The sequence below is a fragment of the Rhopalosiphum padi genome, chromosome 1 (assembly GCF_020882245.1).
Source record: "Rhopalosiphum padi isolate XX-2018 chromosome 1, ASM2088224v1, whole genome shotgun sequence".
NCBI lineage: Eukaryota > Metazoa > Arthropoda > Insecta > Hemiptera > Aphididae > Rhopalosiphum > Rhopalosiphum padi.
The window spans coordinates 67,207,070-67,224,606 of record NC_083597.1 but is presented as its reverse complement, the minus strand read 5'-3'; the positions used below and the strand labels follow the sequence as shown (position 1 = coordinate 67,224,606).

At 25.0% G+C, this 17,537-nt stretch overlaps 2 protein-coding genes across 4 annotated transcripts in view; both read left to right on the top strand.

Annotated features, from left to right (window-relative positions):
- Positions 1 to 7,743: 7,743 nt before the first annotated feature.
- Positions 7,744 to 10,710, top strand: LOC132918069 (cyclin-dependent kinase 1-A-like). Its single transcript, XM_060979139.1, has 6 exons — positions 7,744 to 7,937; positions 7,993 to 8,128; positions 8,194 to 8,352; positions 8,424 to 8,587; positions 10,395 to 10,536; positions 10,600 to 10,710. The coding sequence occupies exons 1-6, from the start codon at positions 7,744 to 7,746 to the stop codon at positions 10,708 to 10,710; spliced, it is 906 nt and encodes a 301-aa protein (XP_060835122.1).
- Positions 10,711 to 14,927: 4,217 nt separating this feature from the next.
- The window catches only part of LOC132931830 (uncharacterized), a 42,265-nt gene continuing 39,655 nt past the window's right edge, over positions 14,928 to 17,537 (top strand). The window contains exons 1-3 of one of the 3 annotated variants that reach the window (XM_060997864.1): positions 14,928 to 15,139; positions 15,219 to 15,370; positions 15,445 to 15,539. In XM_060997864.1, coding sequence (XP_060853847.1) covers positions 15,459 to 15,539 — 81 coding nt within the window. In that variant the 5' untranslated portion in view covers positions 14,928 to 15,139; positions 15,219 to 15,370; positions 15,445 to 15,458. Of the gene's footprint in view, positions 15,140 to 15,218; positions 15,540 to 17,537 lie in introns of all 3 variants that reach the window. The other 2 variants (XM_060997863.1, XM_060997862.1) reach the window with 2 other exon arrangements.

Here is a 17,537-nt window from a genome sequence, read left to right as displayed (position 1 = left end):
ATCTTATAAAAGATAATAGTAACTTATTTATATAGTATACAATAGTCAATTATATTTCTTAGGTAAAATAGATTTTGTCCGCTTTACTTTTGTTATGTTGATAATATTGTAAATCGTTAATATTCGATTTTACTTAAAGCCTCATTTCGTTAATAATATTACAAATAAAATAAACAAAAAGTTGAATGTTGATTTTGTAAATAAAATATTATTAGTAATTCATATGTACATAGTATATGTAAGGTATAATAATTATAGCACCCCCCCCCGTTAAACGCGGCTCTGAGGTATATATTTAACGAATGTAAGTAATCGTATTTTTTTTCAAATATTTAAGACGCATTTGTATATAATCAGACCTAAAACATTTGAAGTTGAATTGAACACTGAATGAAACTAAAGTAGGTGTGTGACATAGTTAAATATAAAAACATCAATAATTTATTAACTAATACCTACTAAAGGTACTATTTTTATATTACGTTTAAAAAATAATAAATAATTCATAAGACTTAATTTTCAATCTTTATTAATTTGGACGTTTGGTGTTTGGTACTGAGAAATAAGTATAAAAATAAACAACTCGCAGATACTTGTATAAATCTAACCTGTAGAAATGCGTCTGTTGACTGTCGTCTTCAATTTTAAAATATTTACGAAGAATCGTAAAAAAAAAAACTTGCAAAGTACATATTGTATATAGAGAGTATTTGCAAAATAGAGAATTTAAAGAAGATATAGGTTTATATTTTATTTATTGTTAATATATATATTCATAGTTCATTCTATTAGATTAAATTTGATATTAGGTATTCAAAAAAATTTAAAAACATAATTAATTTACTCTTAAATATCTAAACAAAACAAGTTATAAAAATTATAATTTATAGTTAATATATTAGAAATTTATATAGCAATCAAACATTTACTTAAACAATCATTCAATTAAATCTTAAATATAATTAATGTTATATTCAGATTTTATGTTTTATCACATCAAATATTTTTATACTTTTAGATGTTGAAAAAATTCAAGGACCTTGTCAACATCAAAGTAATCAGTTATCGTGGAAAGTGATCTGTACATGGTTGTCTGCAATTGTAATAAAACTAACTAAAAAAAACACTAATTAAGTTTTTAAAAAATTATTTTAACCCTGTAGTTGATTATACGTTATAACTAGGTAAATTAATATAATGTATTTTAATAAAATACCTTAGGTATCGTCTAAAATGTATAATTAATTATTTTTAAAAATGTTCAATGTTTTCATAATAAAATGCTATAAAATTTAAAATTGACCGAACAAAATAATGTAGAATAATAAAGCTTAATTGAATAATTCACTTATTTAAATTTAAGCAAATATATTAAATTATAAGTTTTTTAACTTATTAAAAAATAGAAAATAAAACTTCTTAATACTATTATGTCAATACTTTTCAAACGATAATTATCAGACTAGGTAGAACCAAATACTATCGATTTTACTTTGTTCAATTTTTTAGTAAAATTAAATTAAATCATTATATTTTATAAACTAGAAATATTTATAGACCGATAAAGTATATATCATATATAAATTATACAATACACATCTATCTGATTTTTAAATTAAAATTATTCTATAAGTGTCATATCAATCAAAACTTGAGTTTAATGATTATTTTTTGTGCGTTTCTATTTGTTTAATAGGTATAGTGGATACTGGAATACGATTGAGATGTTTCTCAATTTTTTATAGGATGATAAAAGTCTTAATTCATTTAAAATTAAAATTTAAGTTGTATGAATTTTAGTTTGAACTATATTTTATTTAAAAAAAATTTTCATACTTGTTTTAAGAATAATTTTCTTACGTAAAAATTAGAAATATTTCAATAATTTATTCAAAGCAGCAAAGGTTATTTTTTCTTTTATAAAAATTACCTTGTTTAAATATTGTAACAACTGGAGTTTTAGAAAGCTTATAATATTCTGACAATATATATGACCGGAATAATTGCTTAAAAATAGTCTATGAAATGATTTTTTAATGAATTAATTCAAAAACTGGCCTTACGTATGTAGTGTCGATGTTAAGCTTTTCTAAATTAATGCTGAGTATCCTTAAAACTTGGCTGTTGTTATACAATTTTACACGTACAATAAAGTAGGGTAATCCATAAATCTAGTGGCTAAAAGTTTTCTCGTACACGTAAATTTAAAATAATTTAATCTATGTAAATGAAGAAAATTAAAAAAAAAATTAAAAATTATACAGAGTTTGATATGAAGTATTAAATATCAGATGACATAGATAATCGTAATGTGCGCTTATGGTTTATATTGGCCTGTATGATACTAATGTAGCTTCGTTTATTATTCGTTTATATTTTTATAATTGTAATATTTAAACGTAACGATGCAGCATATTTAATTTTAAAAAAGATTCTGAACAGTGTTTAGTTAACTCGATATTACCTAAGGTCTTGTTAGCCACAATCAGTACAATCACATTCATATTTAGTCCATTATTATTTTGCTATTTTCCATGCTTTTCTTTCAACTACTGTGAATTTTAAAAATCAATATTTTAAAGTATCTTATATTTGTTCATTTTATTCAACCAATCTATTGAAGTGCAATATGAAACTTTTTCGGTGCACTTCTTCTATACTTTAAAAGTCTAAAAAATGGCCAATCAAAGAAACACATAATTTTGAAACGAATAAATTCTTTAAATTGAATTTGAAATACTGTCCAAATTATGTCATAAATATTTATTTTTATTTTTTTGTAACTGAAACTTCAAATGATTTGTATAAGGACTATCTAAACTATAAACGTATAACTATAATGTATACAATGTATGTATAAACACTATCGAGTTAATTATTACGGAAATAATATCGGATAAACAAATGAATCACGATCATCACAAAAACATAAAATATTAAAATTTTATGAACTAAATGAGTCAATGGAATATTTTAAATTATTATTATTATTGTTTTGATTGATTATTGAAACAAAATAATAACCATAGGGCAAATAATACTATGATGGATTGGATATATGTTGGTGATGTAACTATGTGAGTTTATTTTTGAACAGAAACAGTGATAAAATATGTTTACATACCTATAATTATATAAACAATTTTTACCGATTATTTTTTCAGTATAGGTATTTGATAGAAACTAAACAAATATTTTATTATGGATAGTTTGGGATTATTGGTAACCACATTATAGTAAAAAATACAGGTCTTTAATTTGTTATTAAACTATAAACTTCAATTTTTTAATAAGAAATTATTCAAATTAATGAACAATTTCCTGGTGATAAAGTATGTATTGTAATTTGTATATACGAGTTTATTGATCGTATATTAATACATATTGTACAAACATAAATATTTGGCCATGTATGCCAATGAATTTTTCCGATGAACTATAATTACAGGAGTAAAATACATTTGTTGAAATGCTTTATGAAGTATAAGAGATCTTACATAATGGAGTATATTGTTTGGTACAACAAATTTATGTTTATTGAATTTTTGATTTTTGATGTAACTTTTTATCTTTTTATATGGATATGACAAGACAATTTTTTTACATTTTTTTGCCACATTGGATAACACAACTACAGAAATTAAACATTTTTTTTTTTTATAAATTCAACATGATTAACCCCCTAAAAAAAATAATGTATTAAAATATGTTAATAAAATAACTTTTGCAAAGTGTTTACTATTGAGATAATGATAAATTGTGCTTATTTGAACTTTTATATTAAATATTAGTAGTTTCAAGTATAAAGGAATTTAGAAATTCGTTGCCAAGTTGCATAATATAATTGATTATATTCTATTTTCTGCAGTAAAGTAAGCTTAATTAAATACTGTTTTGTAAAGTATATCGATAATCAATAAGGAATTATTTTGTGTAATTTACGAACTAACTTTAATAAAATATTAAATAAAATTATATATTTAATTAACTCTTAGTGCATAATTTATCTATGAAAACAGCAGTACTTAGTGGCTAGTAAAAAATATTTAAAGCAATAAAACTCAAAACTACTAAAAATCTTGAAAAAAAAAAATATTAAAAATAAGATTTAAATATAACTATAGCAATAAGTGTAATTATTATAATAATTTAGTTAGAACTTTACATGTTTTTGTTCTTTAAATAATAAGATACAACGGTACAATGGTAGAAATATTATTGTAGTATCTTTTTTATACTCATCTCACGCGGAACATGACAAAAATAGTTTTCGTGTTTTGAAAGTTGCATTTATAGTCATTATTATAGTTATAGAATAAAGTCTTATTATTTATTTCACTTTGATGAATAATACATTTTAAGTTATAATATAACACTATAATATGCTAAAAGTTTTGTTGCATTTTAATTTTAAAGTAATTGTTATGCATATGTATAATTCAAAAAACGTACCAAACCCTCCCGGACATTTACCCCTGTACAAGAACAGTTAGAACAAAAGTCCACGATAGTAATTATTGTTTTACTAAAGACTAAACAGCGCTGTATACAATATATTATATTATTTATACAACATAATTTAAAAAAAAATATTTAGTTATTGTAAAAACTATAACATAATTGAGTACGTTTCGGTATTCTCTCTTATATGTTGATAAATTATAATTCAACTTAATTATATGTACCTATAATAAAGCAAAGTAGTGTATGACGCATGTTGCTTGAAATATTAAATTACAAATATTAGTAAAAATGTCACATCTGATTATAATTGTTTATTAAACAGAAAGTTATACAAAGAAATACGAATAAATTGAAGAATATTTAGAATTGGTGAATCGATTAGCCATGCAGTATTGTAATATACATAAAGTAAGATTTATTATCAATTATCTAGTTAAAATTATAATACCCAATTTCGCTATAGGTTAAAGTTTTATATTATTTATGCAATTCATATTATTTCATTGTACAAGAGGTGATAAAAAATTGTAAAAGATTCAAAAAAGCATTCTAAAATAGTATTTTTTTTTTATATTTCTTATATGTATGCATATATTAAATAAGCAATATTTTTCATGATTAATTTTGACGTTAAATTAATTTCAAATTATTATTTGTTTTATTTACTATATTATAATAATTGCGCAGTGTGCTACGTATCATTAAGTAATTCTGTTTTATTATTTTCTTGTGTAGATTCAACGATTTAATTGTTTAATTGTACTCGGATATTGATATGTCTTGTTAATATTTTAGTGTTTTGATCATTCATTTTAAAAATCGATGCATTTAAATAGTTTTACAATAATAATTAGTAAAATATATTATATATTTTGTGTTATACGTATTATAAAAACAAGTTTCCCGTTTATTTTTATTACTGAACTTAATTATTAAAAAAATAATATAATACACTTTAAAGTTTTTAAAAAGTAGAAGGTAAGAAAGGTAAGGAAACAAATATGAATTATTTATAGATGATCCTTACAGTCATAGTGTAAAATTCTGTCATTTTATTTATTGTTTAGTCATTTTATAAAATATCAATAATCAATATAGTACTAGGACAATATAGTACCTAGAATTGACTAGGTAGTTATTTAATTTAATGTATAGATATTTTCTGCAATATCAAAGATGTTTTTAAAAATTAATTATATTTTATTATTTTTTATATATTAACTATTTATTTTTTTTTATAACATGAAATTTAACACATGATACTGATACAACAATACAAAACTAAATAATGAGTACGGAATTGATGACAGAATATCAATTATTTTTATTTGCCGAGGATATTTCTGTTTGAATTGATAACATATATTGCCTAAAACGTATTTGTAATTTTACAAAATGTCTGGTCATTATATTCAATACCACATTATACACTTTGACTTTATATTATTATGTACATATTTATTTCAGTATTTATATTGAAAACCATATTGTGTTTAATGTATGAATTTATGATTGAAAAATACAATATAAGCAGTAGGTTTTGAATTATAGAGCGAATTCAGTTTTTATACAAGTTTGTTAACAAAACGAATTGCATTCTCAATCGCCATTCATTACTATTATAAATTGAATGTACTTGTGAGTATGTTTGTCGAGAAGTGGCGAGTCTATAGAGTACACTGATATTGTGGTAATTTAATACTTATAAATAAACTTGTATATTTTAATTTTACTGTAATTTTTTATTTTAAAAATTTTATAAAATGTTACATGTACGTTATACATGGATATTGCAAATTTAAAGATCATGAAATTATATATTAATACAATAATACTATTAACTAATTATGAATAGGCATCTATAATGAGTTATGGATAGGTATCGATGTTTTGTCACATATAAAATTTCAATTTTAATAATACATTTGAAAAATTAAAATGACTAGGAAAATATAATATTATAACTTATAAGTAGGTACATCCAAAAAAATATATATTTTGAATATATTTAATATTTATACTTAGTACAAAAAAGTATTATGAACTATAACGTTAAAACTATAATTAAAGATTATTCACTCTTTATGCGTATATCTTTAATCTTTATTACCATATCTGCCGGTGAATTAAATTTAATAAAAGTAGTGTTGTAAATGAAATAATAGTTGATTGTGAAAAACTGATTAGTTTGGTTTTTGGAAGAGTATCTAAATAAGATACAACTAAAAAAAAAAAAAAACTCTATAATAGAGATACAAACAGGTAATAATTATGGATGGAAATAGAAACTGAAATTCCGGATAAAAGTAATTTTAAAAAGTGGTAGGTAACCGCTCTGAAGTATAGTAGGATTCGAGTAATATTATCGAGTTAATCATTATATTAGTGTTAAATTTGAATTCAATGATAAATCATCACTTATAGGTATGTAGAACAATTCTGAGCGAAAATGAGCTTATTTATAGTAAGCAGAGTTTATCATATGCAGTGGCGTAAGTCATATGTATTATGCGTTCGCGTATACAAATAAATATAAATCTTTAAAACAAAAAATAGTAAACACGGCCAACGGCATGGCCCCTGTGGCCCCCCCTGAATACGCCACTGATCATATAATTTAATAATTATCTTCATACTAAATATTATAGTAATTTATTTATACCGTATTAGTAATACGTATTGGTAATAGTTTAGAATTAATTTAAATATTAAGTAATATTTAGTTTTTTTAGTAAAAAATAACATAAATCGTATACTTAGTAAATACTAAGAAAAAAGTTAGCTGTACGGCTTAAACATCAAAATGTTGTAATAGAAGAATAAACCGTTAAGTGTGATATCGTATAAGATCACGACGCATATATTTGTAATACAAATAGTAGATGCAAATACACTCAATGATAACATTAATATTCGATTCACGCTGTTAGGTGAATTTATACAATTAACTAAAAATATATTATAATAATAATTACAAACCAATATTTATAATAATATAATACTAAATAATTCACGAAGAGAGATAATGAGTATTGTGCTAATGTGTACATCGGGTGGTCGTTGACAAAAATAGGCACATATCGAGTTTAATTGGTTGGCAGTGTGGTACAGAGGTAACTGAAGTATCGAGGAACGTATAGGGACTTATCAGTCTCGACAACGAATTCAGTTTACTAATAATATGTACACCAGTAGAAATATTGATGAAGGACAAACAAGCTTCGCTGTAATATAATAATTTAGGTTTAATTTGATTTATTATTTTTTAGATCCGATGCTATGGATGCTTATGATAAATTAGAAAATATCGGTGAAGGGAGTTATGGAGTAGTCTACAAATGTATGGAACGTTGTTCAAAAGAAATTTTTGCAGTAAAAAAGATACGTATGGAAATCCAAGACGGAGGTATACCAGCAACAGCTATCCGAGAAATAAGTATACTAAAGGAGCTTAACCATCCTAATATTGTGAAGTAATTTTAATTAAATTATACTTTTTACGTGCACATTTGATTCAAGTCTATTAAGTTTAAGGGAAATATTCATGGATGACACACGGTTATATTTAGTATTCGAATTTCTACCCATGGACTTAAAAAAACTAATTACCTCAGGACGGAAAAAACACTTAGATAAGACTACTACTAGATCTTTAACTTGTCAGGTAAATTTTGAGACATGTCTCACCTAATCTAAAAATCCTACTGATCTACTGTACACTGATTATAGTTGTTAGTTGCCATACATCATTGTCATGCAAGGCGAATATTGCATAGAGACTTAAAACCGCCAAACATATTAGTTGATATTAAAAATAATATATTAAAGGTTGCTGATTTTGGTTTGAGTCGTACATTTGATTTGCCGATTCGAGTCTATACACACGAAGTATTTATTTAACACTTTTTGATTGTGAATTATATCATGTTCTTATAGTACGTTTTAAATTTCTTTATTAGGTAGTAACATTGTGGTACCGGGCTCCCGAAGTGTTATTAAACACTCAACGTTATGGCTGTCCAATTGATATGTGGTCCATAGGATGTATATTTGCAGAAATGTCTTGCGGAAAACCTTTATTTCGAGGAGATTCAGAAATTGATCAACTTTTTCATATTTTCAGGTAAGCACAATTAATTTTATTATATTAAATTAAGATTGCCTATTTATTACAGAGTTTTAAAGCGCTTCCACATAGATAACCTAACACAATACAACTATGCGGTGTAGTGGAAACTATGGGCTTAAATTTTATTAATTACTGGTTTTTAAAAGTTTTTATATTATTTTATGATAAATCTTTTATTCACGTGTATTTTTTGATTATTTTTAAAAGTATATGTCATATCCCAGATAGGCACGTTATTGTGTTTGGGTATATATAATAATAGCCAAATATTTTCTGTTTATAATAATATAATAATATTATGTATAAGTATTGAGAGTGCGGATTTTTATGCAATCACATATTTTTCCTGGTTAGGTTATGATAAACTAAATAAGCACAAAATATATTCCATGGCCATATATGATGGTATAGAGATTAAAAATATGAAACTTTAAGTGTATATGTTTAAACTTAATTTCGATCTTTTAAATTCTACGATGTATTTATATTTTATATTGCTATTGTAGTACCTAATTTATTATATTACTACTCGTAGTAATATGTCAAAATTAATTAATTTTCACCGAAAATATTGCACTTATTATTTTGTTAATATTTAATCATAATGATGTATAATACTCATATTTATATCATATATTATTGTTATAAACTTTTGAGTTAATACCGACTTACCGTAGAACGGTATGAGAATGTTTGTGATATAAATAGGCTTAAAATAGATTAAAATTAATCTAATTAGGTATTTTAAAAATAGCACTTTGTACATAGAATTAGTGATATATGTAAAAGTTTCAAGTCTCACTATTTATATTACTAAATTACAATAAATTAACTAAAATTGTTATTTTTCTGTTGAATATTTAATTTTATTTAAATTTAAACTTAAAACATATTATACAAAAAAAAAAATGTGTTCTATTATATTTTTAAGCCATAACTATAAAAATTGAACTTTTTATGTAGGTGCAAAATAATTTTTAAATAGTTGTAATTTTGGCCAGTTACGTGTACATTTAAGCTTTGAACGTTTGTAAAAAAATTGTATTATCGATATTTTCTTTTTCTAGTATATGAAAAACTTACGAGGAACCTTAAATTCAATTTTCAAGCTTTTTTTTCATTGAAAAATTAAAACTGTATTATATATATTATTTATATTTAAATATTTTACATATCAAATAAAAAATTCAAAAAGATCAAAAAAATTTTGAAAATTATTTCATGTCTGTTACGTGTTAATATGAATATTAGGGGAAATTTTAATTTTCAACAATCATTTATTTTTGAGATATAATAGAAAAAAATTGAAATTGATTTTATCTGGTTTCATGAAATTTCCATAACTATTTTTAAAAATATAGAGGATTTTTTACTTTTGACTCCTCAATCCTCATCCAAATTAGGAATTAACTAGATCAAATTTTTTTACTTAAAACTGTCCTCAAAGTTAAAAATTAAAGCATTTTTACTTTCCTAAAGGGTGACAACAGACATAAAAAAGTTAAAATTAAAACCATCCTTACAGCATTATAAAATCAATATATTCATCGTTCTGCTCAAAAACTATAAACCTATTTAAGAAAAAAAAAATTAGCATTATTTATTTTAGAGCTCTTTATATTTTGTCAGGATTTGTAACGTGGCAAATGGCAATACAAAACTTAAGTATTAAGTTTTAATTTCTTAGATTTTAACTACACAATTATCTACTTACTCAAGTAACTTAAGTTTTTAATTTTTTATATTTTAATTGTAAGTGTATATTTTATTTTAAATGATAGTGATATATTGTTTATTTTAGGATTTTGACTACACCGAATGAAAAAACATGGCCAGGTGTTTCAGAATTTAAGGACTATCAACCTTTATTCCCAAAATGGAGTGAAAATATTTTAAAGAAATCTGTCAAAAACATAAATAATGAAGGGTTGGATTTACTTCAAGTAATTAATTACATAAAAGTATTTAGATTTAGATTAAAATTATTTTTGTTTTTTCTCTTATAGAATATGTTAATATATGATCCAAGTAAACGCATTAATGCCAGAGATGCACTGCAACATGATTATTTCAAGGATTTAAATAAATATACTCTTCCAGCATATCCTGAAATTTGAATTTTGAGAAATACTCAATTACAATAATGCCATACATTTTTTTAAAAAAAATTTTGTTAAAACTATTATTTGTATATAATAATCTATCAAATGTTTGCATAAATGTATAATTTATGTCAAATAAAATTCTATATATATATTTATATATATAACAATTTTCTTTAAATTAATTTTATTGATTGTTGATATATTTTATAATAAAATAAAAATAAAAAATGAGCTTAAAATTAACTACTAAAAGGCGATGAAAGTATGAGGATGATGATATGGCAAATTAACACAAAGTACTTGAACCCATTATAATAATTATTAACAACTAATTGTGTGTAATAGGTACTTAGGAGTAATTCATTATCATATGTCATCAAATGAATAGCTGCGGCAGGACCACTGTAAACTCATGTATATTGTGTATAATAATATAGTTAAACACTCTCTTACGATTCTTACCTATATTAAAATCTATGTTAGTAAATTAACTGTGTTTTACAGAGGATTTAAAATTTAATGGTTTGACAGATCTTTATTTTGGTATCGCAATTATCACTTTATTTACATAAACAATAGCGTGCGTTTATTATTTATAATTATAATTTATAAGGTATCAGCCAAGTGCGTTTAAAAATATAAAATAAAAAAAAAATCATTATTTTGACGTAACTCGAATGTGTTATTTATAGTTAATTTATCCAAGGTGCCACACTAGGAGGTATACTGGCTTATACCCCACAAATACATCTATCTATCTATTTGGATGGATGTATTTATTTTCATAATTTTTTTTGTACTTACGCATTTTACTCATTTTTTAATTTGGGTGGTTTTGATGTTTTATTAGTCTAAAATTTGTTTATATTATTCGATGAATGCAATTTTCTTAAATGTATTTGTTTTTTTGTTTTTTTGTTGTATGTGTGGCCATTTGGATTCGAATTGTTTTAGATAATATCTATTGTCTAGATGATGCGTATGGCTTGTGCTTGGAATTGAAACTTTCACATGTATTTGCCTTTTTTTAAAACTATACTTGTAATTTTTGCCCACCATATAGAAGTCTTGCATGAGAATTTCCTGTTAAATAATTCATAAATATATTAAATTTTTTATTTTCCGGTATTATTATGGGTATAATAACATCAACAAAGCAATTTTCAACATCTTATTTATTTAATAATGATAATTCAAATATATTTTTTAAAAATAAACCTATTTCTGTTATTATAGATATTGCTTATGTTGAATATGACGTCTTCTGGTCGTAACAATAGATCTCAATAATTAACTTTCGTGGAATACCACTTGTAAACGTCATGTCCTTTCTCGCATTTGTGTAATTCATCGTTGCGAGATTTCATCAAATTCTATTTACACTATTGTATAGGGTACAGGGTGATTTACTGATTTGTCATGCATGATCACTCCTTATTTTAATTTAATAATAAATTAATTCAAATTCTGATTTTTAAATTTTTAAATATACTTAGATACCAGGTTTATAATTTTTTTAATTTGTTTTATTGCTCAAGGTAGCAATCCCATGGAAATGCATATTTCTGTGTTTAAAATGATATCCCCTCTATTTTTTCTTTAAATTATTAAAAGGATAATAGTCTTTAAAAATGGTTTTACAAAAGTATACAAAATAAAACTTTGCATCGACTATTTATAAATAAATAAATATTAATATTGCATATATTACCTAAATATTTGAAGTACTTTTATAAATTATAAATATTGATAGATTATATACTAAAATTTTGTAATAGGATATTTCAAAATTCCAAAAATCAGATTTTGAACAACTGCATTGAAGAAGTAAAACGGGATGAGCATGCTTATATAGTCTATATGTATAAGGTACGATAGACAAAAACTGTTTCCATATAGGTACTTACTTTGAATACATGTTGCCAGACAATTTATACATTAATTTTAGATGTGTTAGGTAGTATAAATAATCATAAAAGTAATAATAATAATAATAGTAATGACTATAATGGCTTTATTATATTATACAATTTTATTTCATAACTAGAAAAAATACTCAATATACTCTTTATAATAATATTTCCATGATGGTCTATAGTAATATGCAAATATAATATGTATAACGCGCAGTGGATTCATGATGTTTCCGTTCAGACCGGATGCGGAAGACAGTTGTATTGTATATAAGCCGCGAACGAGTTAATCCCTCGGCTATAGACGTATGTGTATGGCTGTATGAGGCGCCAGCGGAAGTATAATAATACTAATAATAGGTTACAAAACAACGGTGTATAATGATATATGCGATAACCCTGCACGGTATAAACTCCATCGCGTCAAAAGGACTTATAGCTTGGCGTTTAACTACCCACGTATGTGTGTGTACAAATTTACTCAAATGGTTGTTGATGTGTCAAAAAGTATTAGAAACGCATCAATGACAATAATAAAAAAAAATTGTGAAGATACGGAAAAACAGATATGTAAACTGTGTTGATAAATATCGTTAACGTACGTCGCACATATAGACATATTATGTTTGTTATTATGAACGAATATATATAAATTATGATACGTTCTATAAAAGTGAAATTCGTATGTATCACTTATGGTTGATTTATTATGGTCTATAGACTGCAACATTAAAAATAATGGCCATCACAGTTCAAATTTTATGTTATTGAATAGCAAATGTTGAGAATTTTTTTTTAAATATCATTCATTCGATTAAATATTTTATTTATTTTTATGTTTTGAATTTAAATTTACTTTACCATTGCTATCATAATGTTTTGATTATACACATATTGTTTATTATCACTGTAGCATTGTAATAAATATTTGTATAAAAGCTCAATAAAGAAAAATCTGCCATAATTATGTTAATACTTTTATGTATTTATATTACTAGAATTAATTTTATTATTCTTCTAAAAATAATATGATTTAATTAGGCACAAAAATTATTGCAATAAATTGAAAGCCGTTTTGAATTTGAAATAGATGTTGAATGAATATTTTAATGTAAAATACATTGTGTATATTAATTTTTTCTGGATATACATAACTTATCGAACACGTGTTTTTAAGTTTTATTTTCCTTAAAGAAAACTTGGAAAAGTTTTTATGAATTTAATTAAGTTAAGTAGCTTACAGCACATTGTAGTTTATTTACAATCGAATTGTATAAAATAAAAATATATGTATATTGTCTTAAAATAATTTTATTTATAAACATTTACCTATAATCTTTGAGTGATACTTAGAATGTAAGATGTTAAGAAGTGCAATATTTTCATAAACCTTTTAAAACGAAAACTGTATGTTATAAATATTTCAAGCACTGCAGTGTATGTGACATGGAAATAAAATATCACTTATGCAAAATGCGTGAACAGGACGAAATACCGAATGTATAATACACACATAATTAATTACAATAATAGATCAATTTGCACGAGTGAGAGGGGGACAAGGGATTCCGCGATTACCTACTCGAAAAACTATTTTCTTAAATACATTAATTAGTATCCCGTTAACTTAAAGTACAAAAATACAAATATTTAAAATTGTATTTTGATTGTGTTGTGTAGGCACATCGAGACGATACACAACAATTCTTTTTTTTTGTAACTATCAAAATGTTTCTTCAAAAAAATTTGCCGATTATTACGATAATACAATAGCGTCATTCGAAAAGTTTTCCAGCTATTTTACGCCGTTAGTTACACGGGAATCTCAATCGCGCATTGCACACGTTTTGTAGTGGTTGCACGAAAAAAGCTCTTCACGTTTACCCCTACACCAGCGGTTTTAATACACTCATTGTACTGCTGTTACGATGCGAATTACTATAATAATATTATGTTCGTTGACAGCTGCATCAGTCTCCCTTATTATAATAATATATATATATATATTTGTCACGTAATCATTATTTCGTCCCTTGCAACGCAGCGCAGTACGTATTACATATACCTGTATTGAGTGATGTATATAATATATTATACTTTTGTACACATTAATATAATACTACCAGATACCGAGGTGCATCATATAGTAATAATAACGATAATATATGATATCAAAACTAATAGTCGTCACACGGCGCGGGTCGTCGCCTTCGTCGCGAACGCCACCACCGCCGCGCCAAGGGTTGGTGCGCCCGCGACGTAGGCGGAGTCGCCGCGGTGCGCGAGTACGCGCGTACGTCCGGTATATATATGGGCGCCGGCATTTCGGGACACCTCACTTATCCGGCCGACGTCGACGACGGTACGATTGTGTCCAACTGCTGTCTTTTCACGCGGAACACAAGTCTCCGACCATCGTCGTATGATATAATATAATACATTATATTGCACATCCAACTGCATATTACATATAATATACACATTATATATACATAGGCGGTAAATTAAAATATTACACAATAGACGTGGTTCGTTTTCGCGAGATTCAATATTGCAGTATTGGTCGAAAGACCGTATACATTTATTAAAAAAAATTCCGATTTATAGGCTCTCGACCGAATTCACACGTACTACGGCACTCGCGGTGTACCTATATAATAGATACTCGCCGTGACCCGACGACGGACAACGACACGCACGGCGTCCAAATCATCTGTTGGTTATTCCATCATCTGCCGTACGCCCGCAAAACACTTCCGGTATAATTATTATATCATTATACCATAATATACACACGTATATTATTCAATTTTCATCCGACGTCCCCAAACAGTCCTCGACGACGAGATGGCCCGCTGCAACACTCTGGCCGTCGCCATCATCGCCTTAGCGCTTTGCTTACACACCATATTGGCCTACCCAACTTCGGTAAGACACATGCACATATTATAACTATACACTGTAATATTATATTATCACCGTTATATTATAAGAGAATAGTATGCTTTAGTATTAATAATTCAGTAATAATGTATATATAATATGTTTATCGTCCGGCAAAACGGCGACGAGGTATAGGATTGCGGATGAAACGCTGTTCGAATATTGTCATATTTAAAAAAAACTTAAAAATATGGTAGTGTATGATAAATTGTATTTACTTATTTTTTTTTTTTTTGAAAATTCTTTACCGCGATGGCACCGCATACTATTAAATAGGTACACAAACGGCGATCGCTTTAGTAGAAACGCACGTTCGCGTTAAAGAATTCCCGAGGGTTTCCGTGCGATGTCTGGCGCGACGCATTAAAGTCGTCAACATCATTCTTTGGTACTCAACTTAGAACAACTCTGATTAATTAATATTATCCCGAAGTCACGCATTATGTTAATACGCGTTAATTTTTTATTCACATACTTGTGTAAAAACTTATAACCGTTACACATTACTAAATGGTTGCATAAAAGTTACATATCTCATACACATTAAATAAAATAATTTAAGTTTTACTTAAAGTTTGATTATACATTTTCAATTAAAATTGGCTGTCTTGAGTTTAAGGTAATCGAACGATTAAGAAATTAATTAATTTTTTTATACGAATATAAAACTAAATTTATGTTAAAAAATATTAATTTATATTTTTTTTAATTACTATTAATGATATTTCATTATTTTCATAATAAATTTAAAATTAATAAACGTAAATAAAAATACTTTAAAATTTTTAGGTACATGTATTTAAAAAACGTATATCATTTTCCAAGTATTTTTAAGTATAAACTATAAACATTTTATACATTTTTGATGAATATTAATATTATTTATAGGTACCTATGATAAATTTATATACATATTTTAAACATTTTTTTGAATTTATTATGATCTAGGTCCTAATTATAATACTACTAACTCGGTTTTAGATAGTATCAATCCGAAATGCAAAATTGCTATTCCATTGGTATTTTTAATTTATTGTTTTAATACTACTGTTTGTTGAATAGTAAATTTAAATTTATTTGACTAATGCATTAATGTATATTAGGTATTTAGTTATTTTTTTTAAATGAATATTTCAAATAATAGTTTAAGAGAAAAAAATGGAACAAAATTATCTAGTCAATAAAATGAATGTACATAATATATATAATACAAAATTTGTCTTCATAATATTTGAAATAGTTATTTATAATTTGACTTGAATATCAAATGTATAAGAATAATTCATAGATATTTTTTTCCAATAATTTTTTTGTCTACAAAATAGTATATACACGCAAAATTATCGGTTGATACAATAGTGATTTTAATATTTCATTATTATAATAGCTATACTATTATATTTTCTGCGCAGGTATTTAGATTAAATTACTATTCTACACTTTTATAAAGTACCTAATTTATGTATTGAATGTTTTTATATAAACGCTTAAAAAACAAATCTTTAGTCTTTACACAAACTCCAATATAATATACCACCACTCAGCGCTTATACTTTGTTTAGTTTTTAATTTTTCTTTAGTTATTAAAATCATTTATTGTAAAAAAGAATTAGAATGAAAGAAATTTTTAAATAATTCTAAAAGCCACTCATACTTCGTTGAACTTTTAAAATGTTCTAAAAAGAAAAATGTCACACCATTAGAAGCAATGTTATTATACCTATTTGAGAAGTTTTATATATAGGGTAATTATATATAGTTTTTTATGAAAACTTTTAAATTTGTTTCTAAAATAAGTAATAATTTCAATTTAAAAATTAAAATTAAACTAAAAATAAAGGTTAACGACATAAACAAACGATATTTGTATAGGTATAATTATACAAAATAACAGTTACTAACAAGACAGGCCATATTGACGTAGGATCCTAAGTATTTTTGTCACCAAGTTTCCAAATTTAAAGAATTCTAATAGTTTTTAAA

Bases quoted from the DNA above. Each gene is read 5' to 3' on its own strand.
- LOC132918069 (XM_060979139.1), top strand. From the start codon at position 7,744: ATGGATGCTTATGATAAATTAGAAAATATCGGTGAAGGGAGTTATGGA. The intron at 7,938-7,992 runs GTAATTTTAATT...AAGTCTATTAAG, and splicing joins AACCATCCTAATATTGTGAA to TTTAAGGGAAATATTCATGG. The intron at 8,353-8,423 runs GTATTTATTTAA...TTTCTTTATTAG, and splicing joins TTCGAGTCTATACACACGAA to GTAGTAACATTGTGGTACCG.